General features: G+C 46.2%; 1 protein-coding gene across 1 annotated transcript; it reads right to left on the bottom strand.

Moving 5' to 3' along the window:
* Positions 1-3802: 3802 nt before the first annotated feature.
* Positions 3803-10210, bottom strand: LOC139241614 (probable G-protein coupled receptor 139). The gene is made up of 3 exons (XM_070870065.1): positions 10165-10210; positions 5089-5160; positions 3803-4704 (listed from the first exon to the last, which is right to left on the bottom strand). Exons 1-3 carry the CDS (start codon positions 10208-10210, stop codon positions 3803-3805), a joined length of 1020 nt encoding a protein of 339 aa, XP_070726166.1.
* Positions 10211-26574: the final 16364 nt, after the last annotated feature.

Raw genomic sequence — 26574 nt, 5'->3', positions numbered from 1 at the left:
TTCTGCCTCTTCCACCCTTTCAGGCAGAGTGTTCCAGACCCCCACCACCGTCTGGGTGAAGAAAATTCCCCTTAAATCCCCTCTAAACCTCCTACCAATTACTTTAAATCTATGCCATTTATTGTTGACGCCTCTGTTACGGGAAATAGATCCCTCCTAACCACTCGACCGAGGCTCCTCATAATTTGACGCACCTCAATAACGTCTCCTCCGTTCCAACGAAAACAAACCTAGCCTATCCAAGCTTTCCTCATCGCTACAATGCTCCAGTCCAGGGTAACAACTCCGTAAATCACCTCAGTACCATCTCCAGTGCGATCACATCTTTCCTCTAATGCAGTGACCAGAACTGCACGCAGTACTCTAGCTGTGGCCTAACTCAAGTTTTATACTACACTCGGTCAAATGCTGCCGTGATGGCAAAGACAGTCACTCTCATCTCTCCTCGAGAACGCGACAACAGGAGAAGGCCATTCAGCTCCGACAGCCTGATCCACGATTCAATGAGCCCATTGCTGACCTGTGACCTTACTCCATGTACCCGCATTCTGGCCCAGATCCCTTAATATGTTTTCTTAACAAAACTCTATCAATCTCAGGTTTAAATTTAACAATTGACCGAACAGCATTTGCCATTTGCGGAAGAGTTCTAAACAGCGAGCACACTGTGTGTTGAATTGTTTCCTAATGTCACTCTCGAAATATCTGGCTCTCATTTTTACTCCATTCCCCCAGCCCTAGAATCCCCAACCAGCGGAAATATTTTATCTCAATCTACCCCTATAAGTTCCCCTTAATATCCTGCACATTCCGGTCTGTACAACCTCATTTGTGTAATCTATCCTTGGAATGTAAAACATGGGGTGAGGGTATCATTGTGCTAAACCTACGCTGCACTCCCTCCAAAGCCAATATATCCTTCCTAAGGTGTGATGCCCAGAATGGCTGGCAGTGCTCCAGCTGTGGTCTAACCAGGGTTTAGTGTAGCTGCAGTATAACTTCTGTTCCCTTGTACTCTAGGCCTCTAGATATAAAGGCCAGCATCGCATTAGCCTTGTTGATTATTTTCTGCACTGTCCATGACTCTCTAATGATCTATATCAATGGACCCGCAGATCTTTTTGGACTGCCACTATTCTCAGCTTTTCACCATTTAGAAAATGCCCTTTTCTATCTTATTTAGGCCCAAAGTGGGTGGCCTCCTATTACATTCAGATCCATTTGCCACAGTTTAGCGCATTCACTTCATCTATCGATGGCCCCGAGCAATTTAATGCTTCCATCAACACTGCCAACAAAGTTGCCGAACTTTTTGCCAACGACACATTTGGAGATATGACTTGCTGTGCCATCCTTGAAGTTGTTAATAAATACGGTGAATAGTTTTGACACCTGGAATTTAGTTCCTTTGTTCCAGGATCATTGGAAGATGGTGACAAGAGCCTCTGGAACCTCCACCCTTACTTCACTGAGCAAACCCTGGGATGCAGCCCAGCCGATGATTGTTCCACATTGAAGGCTGACAAATGTTTTATCCCCTCCTTTTTATCTATTTTATCCGGTACAATGTCTCTACTACCTCAACAACTTGCATTTATACAGCGCCTTTATTGTAGTAAAACGTCCTAAGGCGCTTTGCGAGAGTGATTATCAAACAAGATTTGTCACCGAGCAACGTAAGGATAAAGTCGGAAAGCTTGGTAAAAGAGGTAGATTTGAAGGTGTACCTTAAATGAAGGGGGAGGGGTAGAGAGGCGGAGAGGTTTCCAGAGGGAATTCCAGAGCTTTCAGGCCTCAGCAGCTGAAGGCACAACCACTAATGATGGAGCAACTGTAACCGGTGATGTGCAGGAGACCTGAATTGGAGAAGCACAGAGAGCTCGAAGCTATCTAGTATGAGGTGGTTAGAGAGTTGGGACAGACGGGGGATTGGAAAACAAGAAGGATCATTTTACAATTGACGTATACGTGTGGAAGCTGAGGTTGTGTTTTCAGATGATGTCGCTGAGGGGCAGCATGCAGATGGGAAATAGCAGAGTGCCTCCTCCTTTAATGTGACATGAAGCTGTTGGATTGCTGTAAAAGCCCAACTGGTTTACCATTAGGGAAGGTAATACATCGTCTTTATATTCGGCTCGAGTACAGCCTGCTGCTGAACTGTGCTCTAAATTGGCCTGCGCAGCACTAAGTTGAAGTCCCACCATCACCTTACCAAGTGCCAGCTCTGGCTCAGTGCTAGAAATTGCACAACAGAGTCAAAAGGCTGCGGTTTCAAATATCCACACGTGGGAATTTTCACATCATCTCGGCTGACATTTAATTGCTGTACTGCGGCCTATGTTCTCTGAGGTGCTTTTTGGTTTTCGGACTGGGAGCCAATGTAGGTCGGCGAGCACAGAGGTGATGAGTGACCGGGACTTGGTGTGAGTTACACTATGGGCAGCAGAGTTTTGGATCAGTTCAAGTTGATGGAGGGTGGATGATGGGAGGCTGGGCAGGAGAATGTTAGAATTGTCAAGTCTGGAGGTAACAAAGGCATGGATGAGAGTTTGGGCAGCAGACCAGCTGAGACAGGGTGGAGTCGAGCGATATTATGGAGATGGAAGTCGGCGGTCTGGTGAAGCAGTAGATATGTGGTCAGAAACCCATCTGGGGCCAAATACAACACCAAGGTTGTGAGCGGCCTGGTTCAGCCTTCGACAGTTGCCAGGGAGAGGGATGGAGTCGGTGGCGAGGGAACAGAGTTGGTGATGCAGACCGAAGACAATGGCTTCAGTCTTCCCAATATTTTGTTGCAGGAAATTTCTGCTCATTTTGTACTGGATGTGGGACAAGTAGTGTGACCAATCTGAGTCAATGGGGGAGAGGAAACAGATGGTGGTGAGGGAGAGCTGGGTGCCGTCAGCGTACATGTGGAACCTGGCATTGTGTTTTCGGAGGATATCGCCAAGGGGCAGCACGGAGATGAGAAAAACCGAGGCCTTATACCTCCGCTCAGCTGTCTGTGAAATATGACATTATTCAACAAGAGCTGGGAAGTTCTCCCAGGTTTTCCAGCCAATATTCTTCCCCCAACCAATACCTCAAATTGATTATTCTAGCAATTGTAATGCGAGTAAATCTTCCTCCGTCGGCGGACAGTTTAACAAGGAACACACAAAAGCAACTTTTGTATTTTATTTCAGCATAACTGAGTTTTAACAGTAACATTTTAAATAATTCGAAATTGAGCAAGTTTCTCAGCAGTATGGAAGAACTATTTCATCTCCACTGTGTGAAACAAAATCTCAAATGCCTTTTTTAATTGAACTTTAATTGAACCTTAAACCTAGCGCTCAGATAGAATGTTGAATCGAGCTGATTTGAATATGGAAAAACATCCCAGTGATTCAGCGAATTGGTATAGAGGGAGAGCGAGGATGAAAGGTGAAATGTTCACGGAAACAAGCAATCTGCTTTCTCACTGGAAAGAATCATTTTGCGGTGCAAACAAATATCCCGTCACTAATTGGCAGCCCTTGCTGCGGGTTCATTGCGTTGAGGCCCGGTTTCTCCAAGGCCGGTTTGTAAACATGCTAGGAAACAGGAATATGTATTAATAATGCTAATCGGTTGCTGGTATTATTATGCTCAAATATTTTTAAATTAACTGTTGCTATAATTTAAGACAAGACAGTAATGTAAAATATATATTGTTGGCCCTGTTGCCGAGGCCCTTTTGTATATATAGATGGTAATTCTCATCTGGAGATGAGTTGTGATAATCGGGGAATCAGGTCCGGTTTCACAGCAACCGTTTGCTTTATTTTACTAATTTACCAATTAGTGTAAAGGGATATTTGAGTGCATTGATCATCTCCTCCCTGAACTTACTCTGGGTCACTGTGTAAATGGCCGTGTTCGTGCAGGAACTCAGGAGCTGAAGCATAGTTCCCGCGTGTTCAAAGGTTGCCAAAGGGTTATAAAACGTTCTGTAATTAAAGATGCCTAGGATACGATACAATAAGAAATATACAACCGTTGTCATCCAGAGCAGGATGAAACTGCCGGATATTGCGAATAGTAAAACGATGGACTTTCTGCGGTTCCTCATCTCAGGGTCCTGGTCATTCCCACCATCGCTGCCTTCCCGGAGGTTCCTTCGGGCCCGACTGGCCACTAAAATGCGTCTGACGGTGAGAGCATTCAACAATAAAATCACACAGAAGGGAAGCACTGGGGTTAACAGCTGTTCAAACCAAGAGAAAGCTCTCCATGTGGGTGCAGCATAAAACTGTACTGATACACGGCAACCCCGCGGTATGTGATTAGCTGTAAAATAAGGAGCATACACGAAGGGCCAAGGGACATTCTTCAAACAGAACAGTGCGCTCAAAGTCACTATAACCACAGCTGCGGTTCTCTCGGTGCAATATTTGGTTTTCAGCTTCTGACAACAAATGGCTCGAAACCGATCAAAGGTAAAAGCGACCGTGAACCAAACAGAACTGTCTGTGGCAGTCTGAGCCAGGAAGTGAATGAATCTGCACACAGGAGTGTAGTACAGGAAAGTGTTCCACCAATACAGCACAGACATCCGAAGTAATATCACATTAAAGACAATCACCGTCAGATCCGCCGTCGCCATGGCCACCAGGTAGCGAGTGATGCATTTGGAGAGACCGCACTTTCCCCGGGACAGGATCACAATCGCCATCAGGTTCACTGCGAGAAGGAGAGATAAAGAAACAGTGAAATCACTAACCAGGCTGAGAAACCACCGATCAGTTTAACCGATGTACACGGGCTGTGAGTGGCTTTATTTCGTTATTTCGCCCCTTGTCTCCTCATACGAAGGGGCTCATGCCGGGGTTTCATTTCTGGTAGCGTTGGCTCCGTGACCCCTCATCCAACAGCTGAGTCTTCACTTGGGATCCTGGAAATTACATTTATTTGTCGATTCTGACACTGCGAGGTTTGCGGGGCAGGACATCGCCAAATTTAAAAGCGAAAGGCTACAAGACCAGTTAAATCAGGAAGTACAGGTTAAGTGACACGAAATTTGACTTAAATGCTAATGTACTTAAAAAAGCGAATGACTTGACCCACACAATGCCAGAGATTTTGATTGCAGCAAATACATTGGGAACACGAGCCTGGTGTTGAGTTGTTGCCCGCGATCTATAAGTTATTAATGAGATTAGCTTTCCAGTGGAGCAATGTGAATGCATTATGACACAATATGTCAAGGAATGTAATGCAGCAGCATGCTCCAGTTATAACCAGATCCAGGCTTCATATCTCAGCACAAGGCTCGAGCAAAACACGGGGCAGTGGGCACCTGGGAATAAGATAAATCTCACAATCCGCGCTGTGTAAGAATAGATCACCGTGAGCTCTCACTCATGTCCTCCAGATAAACTCCTCCCGAACCGTATTGCACAGACTGAGCACCGTCTCCACAATAACACACATGGACTGAAGCAAGCCGTCATCTTTTTCCCACTGGTCCTCAACATACTTTAAACATCAAACACAAAACATGTCGACAAAAGCCATTTTCCAAAATCATAATAATGATCTGAATTGAACATTTGAGAGGAACCCACAAATTTACCTTTAAGTCAGGAGGACAGTTTCTGCTCCATGTTTTGCTCATCTGATGCGCCTTCTGTGTGTCGCCTGTGCTCCTGAAGGCACTGGCTCCTGCTGGGACACACAGACTCAATCCACTCTCCCTGAGACACATGCTGGTATACACAGACTCAATCCTCTCTCCCTGAGACACACGCTGGATACACAGACTCAATCCTCTCTCCCTGAGACACACGCTGGGACACACAGACTCAATCCTCTCTCCCTGAGACACACACTGGATACACAGACTCAATCCTCTCTCCCTGAGACACATGCTGGATACACAGACTCAATCCTCTCTCCCTGAGACACATGCTGGATACACAGACTCAATCCTCTCTCCCTGAGACACATGCTGGATACACAGACTCAATCCTCTCTCCCTGAGACACACGCTGGATACACAGACTCAATCCTCTCTCCCTGAGACACATGCTGGATACACAGTCTCAATCCTCTCTCCCTGAGATACATGCTGGATACACAGATTCAATCCTCTCTCCCTGAGACACACGCTGGATACACAGACTCAATCCTCTCTCCCTGAGACACAAGCTGGGATACACAGACTCAATCCTCTCTCCCTGAGACACATGCTGGTATACACAGACTCAATCCTCTCTCCCTGAGACACACGCTGGGATACACAGACTCAATCCTGTCTCCCTGAGACACAAGCTGGGACACACAGACTCAATCCTCTCTTCCTGAGACACATGCTAGACACACAGACTCAATCCTCTCTCCCTGAGACACACGCTGGATACACAGACTCAATCCTCTCTCCCTGAGACACACTCTGGACACACAGACTCAATCCTCTCTCCCTGAGACACACGCTGGATACACAGACTCAATCCTCTCTCCCTGAGACACACGCTGGACACACAGACTCAATCCTCTCTCCCTGAGATACATGCTGGTATACACAGACTCAATCCTCTCTCCCTGAGACACATGCTGGATACACAGACTCAATCCTCTCTCCCTGAGACACACGCTGGATACACAGACTCAATCCTCTCTCCCTGAGACACATGCTGGATACACAGACTCAATCCTATCTCCCTGATACACACGCTGGGATACACAGACTCAATCCTCTCTCCCTGAGACACACGCTGGGACACACAGACTCAATCCTCTCTCACTGAGACACACCCTGGATACACAGACTCAATCCTCTCTCCCTGAGACACATGCTGGATACACAGACTCAATCCTCTCTCCCTGAGACACATGCTGGGACACACAGACTCAATCCTCTCTCCCTGAGACTCACGCTGGGATACACAGACTCAATCCTCTCTCCCTGAGACACACGCTGGATACACAGACTCAATCCTCTCTCCCTGAGACACACGCTGGATACACAGACTCAATCCTCTCTCCCTGAGACACACCCTGGGACACACAGCCACAATCCACTCTCCGGGACTGCAGGTGGTCTGACTTTGGGAAACACGACAATCCCACCCTGCCCTTCCTAACCCGATCTCCACAACAGGCGAGCTTTCCACCAGGAATCAATGGATTACACCCAGCAGTGGCACCCTGCGTGTTTTACCCTGGCCTGGCCTGGGAGCACCAAGGACACATTTGGTGTCTGGACTCGACAGTTCAGCACAGAGCGAGGATGAGTTACTCTGTGCATTTACCATCCAGACAAGAATGGAAGGCTCTCAATGTAATTAAATTTGAAGAACAACATTCTACTTCTACCAGCCTCACAGCACAAACAGCAAATGTTCTGTTACTGACAAAAGAGGTGTGGATAATGACCCACCAGGTACTCCAATTGCTGCCAGGATAGGGTAATACACCAATTCGATCTCCGTAATTCGATAAAAAAACATTTATTTTTGAAGATGACTTGTTTTTGTGCTGTAAAGAGCTGTTCAGATTCCAATAGCCAGTTCATGAAGATAACGTTTTGGGTTAATATCGTTCGAGCAAACCCCTAGTGGGACAATTAGATCACATCCCCACTGACATTACTTACAGACTCTTGAACAAACAGGTTTTGGTCCCATGTGACGTTTATCTATAACACTCATTAAGCTGATGCAACATTACACATTGTCCAACTGAGTATCTTTTGGAACAATGAAATGCACAATGACAGAACCACGATTGTTAAGTTTCATATATCCCATGGCAAATGTAACCAGAAGCACACGGCGTAAAATAAAAGGATATATTGCGGATTAAAGTGCCATTTTTACTTGAATCTCCTGTACTGCAGATCCCAATCCAGCCCTGTTGTTCCTTCTATCGCCCGACTATGGCCTTTAGCAAAATCTCGGTCACATTGTTTCAGTCACTCCCCCTCGTACTGTCACTCTCATTGTCCAGACCCCTTTCACACAATCCCGAGTTCCTTGTCTGGTAGATTTCTCCCTGTCAGTCTTCATCTTTAATGCCCTCTGCCTCTCGAGCTCCATTTCCTTCCTGTTCTCCTCTCTTACCGGGTAAGGAATGTGACTCAAAATCATTTTCTATCCTGAGCTCGTTATAAGTTTGTTGGGTAAGGGTATCGCTTCACGTGTACCTGGGATTACAATGTCAGATATTGAATATTGAAGGAAAGAAACACCATGGGCGCTTCTAGAGGCCTCTACTGATTGGAATTCAGAAGAATGAGAGGTGATCTTATCGAAACGTATAAGATTATGAGGGGGATTGACAGGGTGGATGCAGAGAGGATGTTTCCACTGATGGGGGAGACTAGAACGAGAGGGCATGATCTTAGAATAAGGGGCCACCCAATTAAAACAGAGATGAGGAGAAATTTCTTCTCTCAGAGGGTTGTAAATCTGTGGAATTCGCTGCCTCTGAGAGCTGTGGAAGCTGGGTCATTGAATAAATTTAAGACAGAAATAGACGGTTTTTTAATCGATAAGGGGATAAGCTGTTATGGGAAGTGGGCAGGGAAGTGGAGCTGAGTCCATGATCAGATCAGCCATGATCTTATTGAATGGTGGAGCAGGCTCGAGGGGCCGTATGGCCTACTCCTGTTCCTATTTCTTATGTTCTTATGTTCTTATGTCCATGAGCAACTCTTCAGATACTGAAGCAGTCTAAGCCCGCATGCATCATATCCCCATGTGGATATTTTCACCTGCAGCTCACCAACATTATTTGGATCTGGAGGATAACTGGTTTAGTCATTCACCACCAGATCTGGCTAGATCACATAAAGCATTATTGGGTCCTGCTCCCGTCTGCAAACATTGCTCACTATTCCACAATCATTCTGGCTTGTCAATATAAAATGTGGCTTGTATTCTCCACAGTTAACCATCTTTTTAAACCCCTCTCCCATGTCTCCACCCTCCGACACTAAGTGTGAGGAGATCATGGACTTCTTTGTCTCTCAGATTGTGACCATTCGTTCGGCCACCTCTGCCTCTTCCCTTCCTTTCACTCGCCCACCGGGACAAACTTATTCTAAAGTCCAACTGCCCGAGCCCTGAGCTCACACCTTCTCCACTTTATCTCCCATCTCCCCCCATGACCTCTCTGAGCACATCCTGTCCATGAGACCCATTTCCTTCTCCCTTTACCCTATTCCCAACAAACTGTTGACCACCCAACTTCCTTTTCAGGCTCCCATGTTAGCTAATATTGTTAACGGTTGTCTCTCCTCATGTACGTTCCCCCTGTCCCTCTGATCAGCCGTCATCACCCCTCTGCTCAAAAATCAACCCTCGACCCCTCCGTCCGTGTTAACTACTGTCCCATCTCCAACATCCCTCTTCTCTCGAAACCTCTTCAATGCGTTGTCGCCTCCCGAATCCGTGCCCATCTTTCCCACAATTCCATGTTTGAATCCCGCAAATCCGATTTCTGCGCCTGCCACAGGACTGAAACTTCTCTCATCAAAGTTACAAATGGCATCCTTTGTGACTGTGCCAAAGGAGAACAATCCCTCCTGGTCCCTCTTGACCTGTCTGCAGCCCTTTGCTACGGTTGCCTACTCTATCCTTCTCCAACGTCTCTCCATCATAGACAACTGGGTGGGACTACGTGCGCCTGGTTCCATTCTCATCTAATCGTAGCCAAAGAATCAGCTGCATCGGCTTCTCTTCCCACCCCCGCATCGTTCCCCAAGGATCTCTCCTTGGCCCCCTCCTATTTCGCATCTACATGTTGCCCCTTGGCAACATCATCTCAGTTTCCACATGTCCGCTGATGACACCCAGCTTCACCTCTCCATGGTCTCGAATTGGTCAGACTCCTTGTCCCACATCCCATTCTGGATGGGCACAAATGTTCTCCAATTGAATATTGGGAAGACCGGAGCCAATGTTTTAGGACTTGCCACAAACTCTATTCCCTCTTACTGACTCCATCCCACTCCCCCACTTCTATCTGAGGCTGAACAATATGTTCGCAAATTTGGTGTCATACTTGACCCAGAGTTGATCTTTCGACCACCTATTGACAGCATAACTAAGACCGCTTATTACTATCTCTGTAACATCGCCCACTCCGCCCTTACCTCAGCTCATCCACAGCCGAAGCCCTCACCCATGCCTTTGTTACCTCTGGACTTGACTGTTCCAACGTACTCCTCGCTGGCATCCCACATTCTACATAAACTAGGTGATCCAAATCTCAGCTCCCCGTGTCCTATCTTGCACCAAGTCCCACTCACCCATCAACCACTGTGCTCGCTGACCTACATTGGCTCTCGCTTAAGCAGCGCCTCAATTTCAAAATTCTCATTCCTATTTTCAAATCCCTCCATGGCTTCGCCAACTATCTCTGTAAACTTCTCCAGCCCCACAACCCCCCAGGAGACATCTGCACTCCTCTAATTCTGTCCTCTTGACCATCGCTGATTATAATCGCTCAAAGATTGATGGCCTTGCCTTCTATTGCCGATGTCATAAGCTCTGGAATTCCCTGCCTAAATCTCTCCGCATCTCTACCTCTCTTTCCTCTTCAGGACACTCCTTAAAAAAAACCTCTGACCAAGCTTTTGGTCACCTGCCCTGATTTCTCCTTATGTGGTTCAGTGTCAAACTTTTTACTTATAGTTTGTTGATCAATATTGCCAGGATGTAGAGTCCGAACATTCCATTTACTGATGTCATGGATCGAATTTTGTTCTAATTAATGGTGAGGCTTCCAGTGCCCACCTTCGTTTGTGAGCAAATCGGACAGCAACATTCAGGGACCCTGCTGTTCAATGTGGAAATCTGGAAGTTCCTGTTTAAGATACCCAGCTCCTCACAAAGCTTCCTCGTAAAACCATTTCACCATCTGACTCAGCATTTAAAGGGAGTAAATGGCGTCAAGTTGCTGTAATGACATTGTAGATAAGAAACTCACCAAAAATGATTTACACATGCCCGTTCCAGTGTAAGTACCCTTGTAACGGCCGGGTAAATGTTAATTACTGCCAAACAAACTACCCGGCACTGAAAATTAACTTTTCCAATTGTGGAGTCTCATTCCTTCAGTTTTTAGTTATTGGTGGAGTTTTTTAATAAATATTTCTCTCTTAATCCAATGTTTCTTTCCCTCTCCTTATTTTTCTTTCAGTGCGTGGTTTCGGTCTGAATTTAATGTTCCAACTGAGACTTCCTGGTCAGACTCTGCGCTGCTCATTAACGATGCTTCAGTCTGATTGGTTGAGGAGAGACAGTTGCTTCCCTGTTCACACAGGTCCCAGATGCCCTGTAGAGGGCGCTGTGCTTTTTGGATGGGTGGCTGCAGGAGGTTGTTGAGCGAAGGCCTCCGACAAGTGTAAGTCTGATAAATGTCTGACGCCGTTCTCACACCCTTGTGTTTCATGGCTAGTAAAAATGCTTCCATCCCAACTCGATTCTTGAAAGATGAGCGCAGCCCCGGGAGGAGTGGGACTGAACAAAGATTTGATCTCACCGTTAATGTTGGAAGGTAGTTACACATGTGTAATTCCATATTACTTGGGTATCAGAGGGGATAATGGCCTCAGAGAGAGTATCAGGGAGGCTAAGGGATTTTTTGTGGGGATTATAAGTGCATGGTGTTCTCAGAGGCTGTAACAGAATCCAAGGGGGTGGCAAGGAGTCCGGGCCTCTCAGAAGGTCTCAGCGAGGGCAGTGTGACCAAGAAGGTATGAGAGAGTGTAAGGGGCTCAGGAGGTACCACAGTTAAGGGGGATCAAGCAGAGAGAAGCAGAGGCGATTCTGAGGGCATCGGAGAGGGTGAAGTCAACGTATCATGGGGAAGGAGCTTTCAGGGGCACTGGAGAGCGTAAAGAATACGGATCAGGCATCAAAGCGGATGAGAGATTTTCAGAGCATATCGGAGAAGGTAAGAGACAGAGTGCATCGGAGAAGATAGAAGAGCCCAGGGAGAATCAGTGAGGGTAAGGGAAGCTCCGATGATATCAGAGAGGCTAATGGACCCATGTTATATTCTAAACATTGCAGCTTCTCAACATTACTTGTTCTAAATAACAACTTAGTTATAATGGCAAAAAATAAAGGAATAATGGAATAAAGACAATTCTCAGAATAAGAGGGTAAGAGACAGAGCACATCAGAGACAATAAGGTGTTCAGGGAGAATCAAACAGGGGACGGCTCGCTCAGGAGATGTCAGATAGTCTAATGAGTTGGCAACATCTAAATATTATATTTTCTATATAACATCGTTAATAACAGCAACAAATCAAACTGAATTGAACAGCTAATGTGCCGTGTCACACGTGGAAGGAATGAGAGAGTACAATGGGAGCGGACTGGATATTCGACACCGCAAGCGGGTTCCTTTCATGCCGCTCAGCGTTGTGGCCATTTTTATAACTGGGTTCCATGGACTGAAGCCAAGAGATTGCTCCTGGAACCATCTGTCCCCCAGTGTGAGAAGTGAAAGACAAACTGCTAGAACCCACAATGCTGAGATTCAGAGACTCCTGCTCTCCCACCTGAGCTAGCCATGCCTGCCCCAATCACTCCTCCCTGTCTGTTATTGCAGGAAGGCAGCTCTTGGCGAAACTGCAGGGGCTCAGCTTGGCATACAATCCCGGAAGTGCTCCTCTAGCACAAACACTTTTTATTGTGGAATCATTCTCAGGCCTTTCACTTGTCATCGTGCCCCATATTGAGCAATATAGACCATAGGGACAGGAGAAGACCATCCAGCCCCTCGGAAGGGAACGCAAGCCGAGGGCTAAGGGAAAGCTTGCATAGTGGTTATGTTACTGGCTGAGTAATCCTGAGGACTGCATTAATCATCTGGAGACGTAAGTCCTTAATACCACCTGGGCAGCTGGGGAATTTAAATTTATTAACTAACTAAAGCTGCAGTAAAAGGCCAGTATCAGTAATGGTGACCATGGAACCACCAGATTGTCGTCAAAACCCATCCCGTGCACGACTGTGGAAGGAAATCTGCCGTCCTTACCTGATCTGGCCACATGTGACTCCAGACCCACAGCAATGTGGGTGACCCTTAACTGTCCTGTGAAACGGCCTATTAACATGCACAGTCTCTTGGTGGAGAGAGTTACTGCTTTCTGCAATAATTTGTGTAATTGTATCCTTCCTGATTTGACTCACGATAGAATGCAGCACAGAGGGAAGCCATTTGGCCCATAATCACTGGACTGGCTCTTTGAAAGAGCGATCCAATTAGTCCCACTCCCCAGCCTCTCCCCGTAGCCCTGAAAATTTCCCCCCTTCAAGTATTGATCAAATTCCCTTTATGAATAATATTATTGAATCAGTATCCATCTCTCATTCAGGCATCGCATTCCAGAATGTAACAACCCGCTGCGACAAACATGTCTCCTCGGCTCGCCTCTGGTTCTTTTGCCAATTATATTAAATGTGTCTCCCCTGGATACCGCCCCTGCAGCCAGTGGAAACACTTTCTCCAATTTTACTCAAAAGCCTCATAAACCCCGGTATTAATTCCCTCATTCCTGGCTCCATTCTTGGAAATCTCCTCGGCACCATTTCCAAAGCTCTGCCATGATTTGATGTGGTGCCCAGAATTGGACACAATACTCCATCTAATGCCAAACCAGTGATGTGTAATTATTGAGCACAACTTCCTTCCATTTGTATTCGACCTGTGTTTATAAATCCAAGGATAGTGTATGCTTTATTTAACAACCTGCTTAATGTGTCCGGCCAACTTCACTGATTTGTGTATGTAAACGCCAGGTCTTTCTGATACTGTATCCCTTTAAAATGTAGTTCATATTGCCTCTCCTCATTCTGCCTTGCAAATTGTATGACTTCACACGTCCCTGCAATAAATTGCATCCGCCATGTGTCTGCCAATTTCTCCTGTCTGTCCTCCTGTAGTCTGTTACTATCCTCCTCATTGTTTACAACATTTCTGAGTTTGGTGAAGTCTGCCAACGTTGAAATTATTCCCAGTATACACAAGTTCACGTCATTATTATATATGGAAAAGAGCAGTGGTCCTAATGCAGATCCCACTTTATACTTTATACTTCCCTCCAGTCTGAGAAACAACCGTTCACCACAACTTTCTGCTTTCTGTCCCTTGTGTGTACTTTATCAAATGCTTTTTGGAAGTCCAGATATACAAAATCTACCACAATACCCTCATCAACCCTCTCCATTTGTTCACCAAAGATCTCCTTCAAGTTTGTCAGACAGGATTTTCCGTTCACAATTCCATACTGGCTATCATTTATTAACCCCTCATTTTCTAATATTTTTTCAACAGCGGTGTAACATTTGCAACCCTCCAGTGTTCGCGCACCTGTCCCAAATTAAGGAGGATTCAAAGATTTTGGCCAGAGCCTTTGCTATTTCTCCCCGTACTTCCCTCAGTAACCCAGGATGCATCCCATCTGGACCAGTTGACTTTTCTACTTTGAGCACTGCCAACCTTCTAAATATTCCCTCTTAATTTTTTTACCGATCGAATGTCTCCACTAACTCCAGCATTACTGTGACATTGGCAGCATTCTCTGCTTTTGTAACAACAGATGCAAAGTCATCATTTAGTGTCGCAGCCCTCTGCATTAACAAGTTTATTTACTTTTTGTTCCATAATTGGCCCCACTCTTCCTCGGTCTATCCTTTTACTATTTGTACATTTATAAAATACTTTGTGTTCCCTTTTATGTTACCAGCTAATCTATTCTCATAGACTCTATATTCCCACCTTATTTATTCTTTACATTTCCCCTCTGCACTTTCTGTATTCTGTTTCATTATCCGCTGTATTATGAATCTGCCATTCTTTGTGTCTGTCCTTCTTGGGTCCCCTCCCTCACCTCTTTTTCGGGAACATTGATGACTGTATTGGTGCAGGTTCCTGCTCTCGCCTTGAACTCGAAAATGTCATTCACTTTGCATCCAATGTCCACCATTCCCTCAACTTCACATGGTCCATCTCTGACTCTTCCCTTCACGTCCTCAAATTCTCTGTCTCCATTTCTAGCGATAGGCTTTCGGCCACTGACTCCCACAGCTCGCTGGACTATACTCCCTAATATCCCGCATCCTGGATGGACTCCATTCCATTTTCCCAATTTATCCATCTCCGTCGCATCTGCTCTTACGATGCCACCATTCACATGAGTGCCTCTGACGTGTCTTCCTTTTACCTCACAGTGGATTTCCCCCCACCATAGTTAACATGGCCCACGACCGTGTCTGTTCTCTTTCCTGCACCTCTGCTCTCACCCCTTCCCCTCCCTCTCAGAACCACAACAGGGTCCCACTTGTCCTCACCTTCCAACCAACCAGCCTCCACATTTTACGGACATCCTCCGCCATTTCCTCCATCTCCAGCCTGGTCCCACCATCAATCACATCTTCCTCTTCCCTCCCCTCTCAGCATTCCAAAGGGCCCACTCCCTCCCCGACAAGCTGGTGCCTTCTGCAGTCACCTCCAGCAGCCCCACTATTTCCCACGGCACCTTCCCGTGCAAGGGCAGGAGAGACAACACCCACCCTTTTACCTCCTACCTTTCAGGTATTAAATGAGTGTTTGTATCTGTCTTCACCAAGGGAGAGGATGCTGCCATAGACATAGTGAAGGAGAGGGTAGTGGAGACAAATGGATAAACATTGATAAAGAGGCTTTAAGAAGGCTGGCTGTACTTAAAGCAGATACATCACTAGGAGCGGATACTGAGGAAATTGAGGGTGGAAATGGTGGAGGTACTGGCCACAATATCCCAATCCTCCATAGCTACAGGGGTACTGCCAGAGGAATGGAGAATTGCAAATGTTACACGATTGTTCAGGAAAGGGAGTAACAATTAACCCAGCAACTACAGGCCAGTAAGTTTTACCTCGGTAGTGAGAAAGATGTGAGAAACCACAATCAGGGACATAATTCACAGTCACTTGGATAGGAGTAGATTAATGAAAGAAAGCATGCATGGATTTGTTAAAGGAAAATCGTGTTTAACCAACTTGATGGAGTATTTGTGATGAGGTAACAGAGAGGATTGATGAGGGTGATGCAGTTGACGTAGTGTACATGGATTTGCAAAAAGCATTTGAAAAAGTTCCACATAGTAGGCTTGCCAGCAAAATTGAAGCCCCTGGAATATAAGGACCAGTAGCCTGGATAGAAAATGGTCTCAGTTACAGGAAACAAAGAGGAGTGGGGAATGGTTGTTCTTCGGTCTGGAGGAAGGTGGTCTTCCCCAGGGTCGCTCTGGGACCACAGCTTTTCTTGGTATGTATTGATGTCTTGGACGTGGCTTTCCAGGGCACAATTTCACACTGTTCAGTTGAGGAAACTGGAAGTGTAGTGAGGAGGATGGTAATTGTCTTCAGGAAGACAGAGATGGCAGCTGAAATTTAATGCAGAAACGTGTGAAGTGATGCATTTTGGTAGAAATAATGAGGGGAGCACATATAAACTAAATGGCACAACACTAAAGTGGGTGTTCAAACAGAAGATAGCTGGGGGTATGTGTGCGTAAATCGTTGAAGCTGGCAGGACAGGTCGATATAGCGGTTATAAAGCGTACAGGATCATGGGCTTCATAAACAGAGGTATAGAGTGGAAAAGTGTGGAACTGATGATAAACCTATGTAAAATCCTGGTTCGGCCCCAACTGGAATACTGGGTCCAATTCTGGGCATCGCACTTCAGGAAAGATGTGACGGCCTCAGAGAGGGTCAGAAAATATTGGTGAGAGTTATTCCAAGGATGAGGGACTTCAGTTACATGGATAGACTGCAGAAGCTGGGCTTGTTCTCCTTATTACTATTATATCATAACCCCATGTGACAACCTCATTCAATACAGCCGTGCATTTACAGAGGGTGAACAGGTCCCACTGGTTCTGTAGTTTGTTCCACTCCAGCGGGGAGCTTGTTGACTGTGAGGTGGAGCACGGTGGCGAGGAAGATTGAGAAGAGGGTTGGGGCAATGACACAGCCCTGTTTGACCCCGGTCCGGACATGGATTGGGTTTGTGATGGATCCGTTGGTAAGGATCACGGCCTGCATGTCGTCATGGAGCAGACGGAGGATGGTGATGAAGATTTGGGGGCATCTGAAACGGAGGATGACGCTCCATAGACCCTTGCGGTTAACTGTGTAAAAGGCCTTTGTAAGGTAAGAGAAGGCCATGTATAAGGGCTGACGCTGTTCCCGGCATTTTTCCTGCAGCTGCCGCGCTGCAAAGATCATGTCCGTTGTGCCCCGTAGGGGACTAAATCCGCACTGTGACTCCGGGAGGAGCTCCTCGGCCAAGGGAAGAAGGTGGTTGAGGAGGACTATAGCAATGACTTTCCCAGTGGTTAATAGCAAAGAGATTGCGCCGTCTCCAGGCCAGATCCAAGACCACCCCAACCTCTGTCGTTGAGATACAGTACACGGATAAGGCCTGCATCTGCGCACATACAGAGGCTGAACTCCTGGACATAGTCGACGTATTTACTGAGGCGTACGAAAGCATGGGCCTTACGCTAAACATCCGTAAGGCAAAGGACCTCCACCAGCCTGCCCTTATCGCACAGCACTGCCCCCATACATCAAGATCCACGGCACGGCCCTGGACAACGTGGACACTTCCCATATCTCGGGAGTCTCCTATCAACAAGAGCAGGCATTGATGACGAGACCCAACACCGCCTCCAGTGCACCAGTGCAGCCTTCGGCCGCCTGAGGAAAAGAGTGTTTGAAGACCAGGTCCTCAAAACTGCCACCAAGCTCATGGTCTAGAGGGCTGTAGTAATACCCGCCCTCCTGTAAGGTTTAGAGACATGGACCATGTGCAGCAGACACCTCAAGTCGCTGGAGAAATATCACCAACGATGTCTCTGCAAGATCCTACAAAACCCCTGGGAGGACAGGCGCACCAACATCAGTGTCCTTATTCAAGCTAAGATCCCCAGCATTGAAGCACTGACCACACTCGATCAGCTCCGCTGGGCAGGCCACATAGTCCGTACGCCAGACACGAGACTCCCAAAGCAAGTGCTCTACTCGGAGCTACTTCACAGCAAATGAGCCAAAGGTGGGCAGAGGAAATGTTAGAAGGACACCCTCAAAGCCTCCCTGATAAAGTGTAACATCCCCACTGACACCTGGGAGTCCCTGGTCCAAGACCGCCCTACGTGGAGGAAGTGCATCCTGAGAGGGCGCTGAGCATCTCGAGTCTCGTCGCCAAGAGCATGCAGAAATCAAGCACAGACAGCGGACAGAGCATGCGGCAAACCTGTCCCACCCACCCCTTCCCTCAACGACTATCTGTCCCACCTCTGACAGGGACTGTGGCTCTCGTATTGGACTGTTCAGCCACCAAAGAACTCACTTCAGGAGTGGAAGCAAATCTTCCTCGATTCCGAGTGACTGTCTATGATGATGATGAATTACGCACATGTTCTCCAAACTGGCCTTTGCATTTCTCCCCCGTCTGATCCCTCTTTTTGAACTACTTGTAATTCTGATGCTGCTTGTCACTGCCGTCCTCTGTACACCTTGTGCCTCCTCTCTGATGCATCATCCTGATTCCCAACAACTGCCAAATTAGTTTCCACCCTCCCCCATAGTACGAGTTAACCTCCCTGTGAGGACATTTGCCTCAGCCCGGTCCATGTGCATCCCTCCATCTTGAACAGGTTTCTCCTGCCGCAGGATTGGTCCCAATGTTCCAGGAATGTAAAGCCTCCCTCTCGCACCATATCACCAGCCACGCATTAACCTGATTTATCTTGTTATTACTGTACTATCGATGTATTTAAGGGGAGGCTAGATAAGCCGATGAGGGGGGTGGATGTAGAGGGTTATGCTGATAGATTTAGATGAGGAAGGACAGGAGGAGGCTCCAGTTGAACATAACCGCCGACATGGACTGGTTGGCCGAATGGTCTGATTCTTTGCTGCATATTGTATGTAATCGATGTACCAGTGCGCGGCAGTGTCAATAATCCAGGGATTGTCACCTTCGAGGTCCTTCTCTTCCAGCCCCTCCCTAACTGGCCAAGAGTTGTCTGTTGGGCGCCAAGCCTTTTCCATCCGATATCATTAGTTCCAACATGGACCACGACTTCTGACTGTTCCCCTGCCCCACAGAATGTTTCTGTTCCACGTCATCTGTTAATATGGCACCAGGGAGGGAACACTTCATGTGTGACTCACACCGAGAGTTACAGAAGCACATGTCTATCCCCCTCACTATTCAATCTACTGTGAACTCGGCATTTCTACCCTTTCCTGTGCCCCCATGTAGTCCTTTGCCCCACAGTGCCGTCAATGTGCTCTCGACTGTAATGCGCCCGAGGTGCTGCTACCCGCTAAGACAACCAGTTTCTGAGTGCCACACTCCCGGCAGATTGCTGCACTGCCTGCCTCGTATTCCTCCCATTTCGGATGGCCACCCACGTACTGTCCTCCTGAACTCTCTGTGCTGCACGCTGGCCACCTCCTGGAACGTGTGCTCTCGGGAAATCTCAGCCTCACATATTCCCAGCGGTGACACCTGGTGCTCCACAAGCTCAGAGACCCTGAGCTCGAGCTCCAACAGCAGAGGCACTTCTTGTGCCCGTGGTATCCAGGAGACACGAAGTGTCCTCGAGTTCCCACATTGAACATAATGTTCAGGCAATGGGTCTCGGCTCTCCCATCATTTTACTGACATTAACCGTTAGTGATGTTAAAGTTCTTTTTACATCGAGTGCTTCTCTCCTCCCTCCTGTATTTTGCTCTTGTCCCCCCCGCCCCGGTTTAAATTACTTCTCACCTCCTTCCCTCTCTGCACCGAATCCCCCCTCTCACCAAATCCCTGTTTTAAAGACATTTTCCTGCTGGTAATTCACAGTGTCGAGCAGTTCACTCTCTCTATGCTCCATCCCTCGAGTTTCATTCCAGTTCCTGTCAGTAATTTAATGTTCCTCTTCTTTCTCTTCCTGACAATCCAGTGTTGTTTATTTCTCCAAAGTAGAAGTTTGTTCTTTGATTATCAATTCATCGTCACTGTAATTCTATCTTTTCAATTCAATATCTCAACAAACATCACCTTAAAAAAAACTACAACAGGGAAACATACATAGAAATATAGAAAATAGGTGCAGGAGGAGACCATTCGGCCCTTCGAGCCTGCACCACCATTCAATAAGATCACGGCTGATCATTCACCTCAGTAGCCCACTCCTGCCTTCTCTCCATACCCCTTGATCCCTTTAGCCGTAAGGGCCACATCAAACTCCCTTTTGAATATATCCAACGAACTGGCCTCAACAACTTTCTGTGGAAGAGAATTCCACAGGTTCACAATTCTCTGAGTGAAGAAGTTTCTCCTCATCTCAGGTTTATATGTCTTACCCCTTATCCTTCGACTGAGACCCCGGTTCTGGACTTCCCCAATATCAGGAACATTCTTCCTGCATCTATCCTATCCAATCCCGTCAGAATTTTAAATGATTCTACGAGATCCCCTCTCATCCTTCTAAATTCCAGTGAATACAAGCTCAGTCGATCCAGTCCTTCTTCGTATGTCAGTCCTGCCATCCCGGAAATCCATCTGGTGAACCTTCGCTGCACTCCCTCAATAGCAAGAATATCCATCCTCAGTTTCGGAGACCAAAACTGCACACTATACTCAAGGTGTGGTCTCATCGAGGCCCTGTACAACTGCAGCAAGACCTCCCTGTTCCTATATTCAAATCCTCCAGCTATGAAGGCCAACATACCATTTGCTTTCTTAACTGCCTGCTGTACCTGCATGTCTACTTTCAATGAATGATGTACCATGACACCCAGGTCTCGTTGCAGCTCCCATTTTACTAATCTGTCACCATTCTGATAATAATCTGCCTTCCTGTTTTTGCCACCAAAGTGGATAACCAAACACTTATCCACATTATACTGCATCTACTATGCATTTGCCCACTCACCTAACCTGTCCAAGTCACCCTGCAGCCTCTTAGCTTCCTGCTCACAGCTCACACTGCCACCCAGCTTTGTGCCATCTGCAAACTTGGAGGTATTACATTTAATTCCTTTGTCTAAATCATTAATATATATTGTAAATAGCTGGGGTCCCAGCACTGAACCTTGCAGTACTCCACTAGTCACTGCCTGCCATATGAAAAGGACCCATTTATTCCCACTCTTTGCTTTTTGTCTGCCAACCAGTTCTCTATCCATGTCAATACATTACCCCCAATCCCATGTGCCTTAATCTTACACGCTAATTTCTGGTGTGGGACCGTGTCAAAAGCCTTTTGAAAGTCCAAATACACCACATTCACTGGTTCTCCCTTGTTCACTCTACTAGTTACAACTTCAAAAAATTCGAGAAGATTTGTCAAGATTGATTTCCCTTTCATAAATCCATGCTGACTTGGACCAATCCTGTCACTACTTTCCAAATGCGCTGCTATTATATCTTTAATAATTGATTCCAGCATTTTCCCCACTACTGATGCCAGGCTAACCGGTCGAGAATTCTCTGTTTTCTCTCTCTCTCCTTTTTTAAAAAGTGGGGTTACATTCGCAACCCTCGAATCCATAGGAACTGATCCAGAGTCTGTAGAATGTGAGAAAATGACCACAATGCACCTACTATTTCTGGGGCCACTTCCTTCAGTACTCTGGGATGCAGACTTTCAGGCCTTGCGGAATTATCGGCCTTCAATCCCATCAATTTCCCGAACACCATTTCCTGACAAAGAGGGATTTCCCTCAATTGCCCCTTCTCGCGAGACCCTCAGTCCTCTAGTATTTTCGGGAGGTTTTTTGTGTCTTCCTGAGTGAAGACTGAACCAAAATATTTGTTCAATTGGTCTGCCATTTCCATTGTCCCCATTATGAATTCACCTGATTCTGTCTGCAAGGCATCTACATTAGTCTTCACTAATATTTTTGTCTTTCCATATCTATAAAAGATTTTGCAGTCAGTTTTTATGTTCCCTGCAAGCTTACTCTCATACTCTATTTTACCCGTTCTAATTAATCCCTTTGTCCACCTCTGCTGAATTATAAATTTCTCCCAGTCCTCAGGTTTGCTGCTTTTTCTGGAAAATTTATATGCCACGTCCATGGATTTAACACTATTCCTAATTTCCCTTGTTAGTCACGGTTGAGCCACCTTCTCCGTTTTATTTTTATGCCACACAGGGATGTACAATTGTTGAAGTACATCCATGTAATCTTTAAATGTCTGCCATTGTCTATCTACCGTCAACCCTTTAAGTAGCATTCGCCAGTCTATCCTTGCCAATTCACATCTTATACCATTGAAGTTACCTTTCTTTAAGTTCAGGACCCTAGTCTCTGAATTAACTGTGTCATTCTCCATCGTAATGACCCTATTATGGTCACTCTTCCCCAAGGGGCCTCGTGCAACAAGATTGCTAATTAATCCTCTCTCATTACACAAGACCCAGCCTAGGATGGCCTGCTCTCGAGTTGGTTCCTCGACATATTGGTCTTGAAAACCATCCCTTATACACTCCAGGAAATCTTTCACCACAGTATTGCTACCAGTTTGGTTAGCCCAATCTATATGAAGAATAAAGTCACCCATGATAACTGCTGTACCTTTATTGCACGCATCCCTAATTTCCTGTGTGATGCCATCCCCAACCTCACTACTACTGTTTAGTGGTCTGTACACAACCCCCACTTAAGGCTTCTGCCCTTTGGTGTTTCGCAGCCCCACCCATATATATTCCACATCAGCCAAGCTAATGTCCTTCCTTACTATTGCGTTATCTCCTCTTTAACAAGCAACGCTACCACACCTCCTTTTCCTTTCTGCCTATCTTTCCTGAATGTTGAATACCCCTGGATGTTGACTTCCCAGCCTTGGTCACCCTGGAGCCATGTCTCCGTAATCCCAATTACATCATATCTGCTAACAGCTATCTGTGCAGTTAATTCATCCAGCTTATTACGAATGTTCCTCGCATTGAGACTCAGAGCCTTCAGACTTGTTTTTTTTAGAATTATGTTGGAATGTGGCCCTTTTAGATTTTTGCCCTTAATTTCTCTGCCCTCCATTTTTCTTTTCTCCTTCCTATCTTTTGCTTCTGCCCCCTTTTTACTTCCCTCTGCCTCCCTGCATAAATTCCCATCCCCCTGCCATATTAGTTTAAATCCTCCCCAACAGCACTTGCAAACACTCTGCCAAGGACATCAGTTTCGGTCCTGCCCAGGTGCAGACTGTCCGGTTTGTACTTGTCCCACCTCCCCCAGAACCGGTTCCAATGTCCCAGGAATTTGAATCCCTCCCCCTTGCACCATTCCTCAAACCAGGTATTTCTCGAAACTATCCTGCTATTCCTACTCTGACTAGCACGTGGCACTGGTAGAAATCCAGAGATTTCCACCTTTGAGGTCCTACTTTTTAATGTAACTCCTAGCTCCCTAAATTCAGCTTGCAGGACCTCATCCCGTTTTTTACCTATATTGTTGGTACCTTTCTGCACCATGACAGCTGGCTGTTCACTCCACCCCTCCAGAATGCCCTGCAGCCGCTCCGAGACATCTTTTGATCCTTGCACCAGGGAGGCCACATATCATTCTGGAGTCTCCTTTGCGGCCGCAGGAATACCTAGCTATTCCCCTTACAATTGATTCCCCTACCACTATCACTCTCCCACTCTTTTTCCTGGCCTTCTGTGAAGCAGAGCCACCCACGGTGCCATGAACTTGGCTGCTGCTGCATTCCCCTCATGATCCACCTCCCTCAACAGTATATCTCTTTTGGAGGGAGGTGACCGCAGGGGACCCCTGCACTACCTTCCTTCCACTGCTCTGCCTGCTGGTCACCCATTCCCTATCTGCCTGAGTAACCTTTACATGCGGTGTGACCAACTCACGAAATGTGCTATTCACGATATCCTCAGCATCACGGATGCTCCAGAGTGAATTCATGCGCAGTTCCAGTGCTGCAATGCGGTCTGACAGGAGCTGCAGCTGAACAGATTTCCTGCACACATAGTAGCCAGGGATACTGGAAGTGTCCCTGACTTCCCACATAGCACAGGAGGAGCATGACGTGGGTCTGGGCTCTCCTGTCATGACTTAACCCTTAGATTGACTTAATTTGGCAACAATGCCAAAGGTTTCCTACTGATAAGAAAAGAAGAAAAGAAGTAATTCGGTTGTGAATAGATTGCCATTTGCAGACAATATCCCCTATTGATAAACTCAGGGTCTGCTCGAGCACAGAGCTCGCAGCTTTTAATCCGTGGTCTTCATAAGAGTTAATGAAGTTTTCTTGTTGACTTGTTCTCTGGTGTCGATTTACTCGTTTTCTTCGCCTGATTTCCCTGCGGTCCAATGAAATTCTCGCAACAGATTTCTCAATAATAACTTGACTTTTCCGCACAGGAGTTCTATTTTGATGGATTTGGAACTATTTCGTTGAAGGATTGAGTTGATTTTGTTCTGTAAATCTCTCGCTAGCGTCTTTTTGGTCAACACAAGTTTAACTGTTGTGTTTTCAAGCAGCCAATAACTTTATTTCAAAAGCCCACTGTCCCAGCTGACGACATCACTGGTGCTGATGATGTAATCATTGACCCAGTCGTGTAGATGTGGGTTGATGTTTAAAATGGTTGAAAATTATTTTCCAGAAAGCCCATCAAAACTAATCAACATAAAAATGGAGATTAGATGGACATGTGCTCCCAGTGGGGATTTCTGCTGGTCTCCATATACGAACATAAGAAATAGGAGCAGGAGTCGGCCAATCGGCCCCTCGAGCCTGCTCTGCCATTCAATAAGATCATGGCTGATATGATCTTGTCCTCAACTCCAATTTTATGCCTGCTCCCCATAACCCTCTACTCCCCTATCATTGAAAAATCTGTCTATCTCCACCTTAAATATATTCAATGACCCTGCCTCAAAAGCTCTATGTGGTAGAGAATCCCGAAGACTCACGACCCTCTTGGAGAAGAAAATCCTTCTCACCTCTGTTTTAAATATGCGACCCCTTATTTTGAAACTATGTCCCCTAGTTCTAGATTACTCCACTAGGGGATACATCCTCTCTGCATCGAACCTGTCGAGCCCCCATAGAATCTTCGGTTTCAATAAGATCACCTCTCATTCGTCTAAACTCCAGTGAGTATAGGCCCAACCTGCACAAGTTTTGTTCACTTCCCCATTCCCCACAGGCACTCTGTGCTCGAAGTCTGTAATGGACACATGATAATAAGAAATAGGAGCTGGAGTAGGCCAATCAGATCCTTGAGCCTGCTGCGCCATTCAATAACATCATGGCTGAACTTCTACCTCAACACTGTCCTGTGCTATCCCCATAGCCATTGTCCCTTAACATGCAAAAATCTATCGATCTCTATCTTGAATATACTCAATGACTGAGCAGGCACAGACCCCGGGGTAGGGAATTCAAACGATTCCCCACCCTCTGAATGAAGACATGTCTCCTCATCTCAATCCTAAGTGGCCAGCACCTTATTCCAAGACTGCAACCCCTGGTTCTAGACTCCCCAACCAGGGGAAACATCCTCCCTGCATTTCCTTGTCAAGCCCTGTCAGAGTTTTGTATGTTTCAATGAGATCACCTCTCTACTCTAGGCCTATTCTACTCAATCTATCTTCATAGGACCGAATCTCCCCTCCTGCCTCCATCCCAGGATTCAGTCTGGTGAACCTTCGTTGCATGCTCTCTGTGCCCTGTATATCCTTCCTCAGGTAAGACCAAAACTATACACAGGAGTCCAGGTTTGGTCTCAACAAGGCTCTACATAATTACAGTAAAATTTCTTTACCTCAAATCCTTTTATAATAAAGGACGACATTCCATTTGCTTTCCTAATTGCTTGCTGTACCTGCATATTAACGTTCAGTGATTGGTGCACAGGGACACCCAGATCCGTCTAATCACCAACATTTCCCCATCTCTCACCATTTAAATAATACTCTGCTTTTCTATTTTTCCTACCAATGTGGATAACTTCACATTTCTCCACATGTTATTCCATTTGCTGTGGTTCTTGCCCTCTCACATAGCCTGTCTACATTCTCTTCAAGTCTCTTTGCATCCTCCTCACAATTTACATCCCGAACTAGCTTTGTGTCATCAGCAAACTTGGACATATCACACCTGCTCCCCTCATCCAAATCATTGATCGAGATTATGAATAGCTGGGGGCTAATGACAGATTATCGCATTTTCCATACTACTGATATCAGGCTAACTGGTCTGTAGTTCCCCATTTTCTCACTCCCTCATTTATTAAATAGCAGGGTTATATTCGCTACCTTCCAGTCTGCGGGAACCGTTATAGAATCTATGGAATTTTGGAAGATGACAACCAACGCATCCACTATCGCTATAGCCACCAATTTCGACACCCTAGGATGTAGGCCGTCAGGTCCAGGGGATTTATTGGATTTCAGTCCCATTAATTTCTCCAGTTCTTCTTTTTTTTACGAATACTAATTTCTTTCAGATCCTAATTCTCGCTAGACCCTTGGTACTCCATTATTTCCTGGAGGTTTTTTGTGTCTTCTTCCATGAAGAC

The sequence above is a fragment of the Pristiophorus japonicus genome, unplaced genomic scaffold (genome assembly GCF_044704955.1).
Source record: "Pristiophorus japonicus isolate sPriJap1 unplaced genomic scaffold, sPriJap1.hap1 HAP1_SCAFFOLD_112, whole genome shotgun sequence".
NCBI classification, from domain to species: domain Eukaryota; kingdom Metazoa; phylum Chordata; class Chondrichthyes; family Pristiophoridae; genus Pristiophorus; species Pristiophorus japonicus.
The sequence above is the reverse complement of the archived record's forward strand: the minus strand, read 5'-3'. Positions and strand labels throughout refer to the sequence as shown.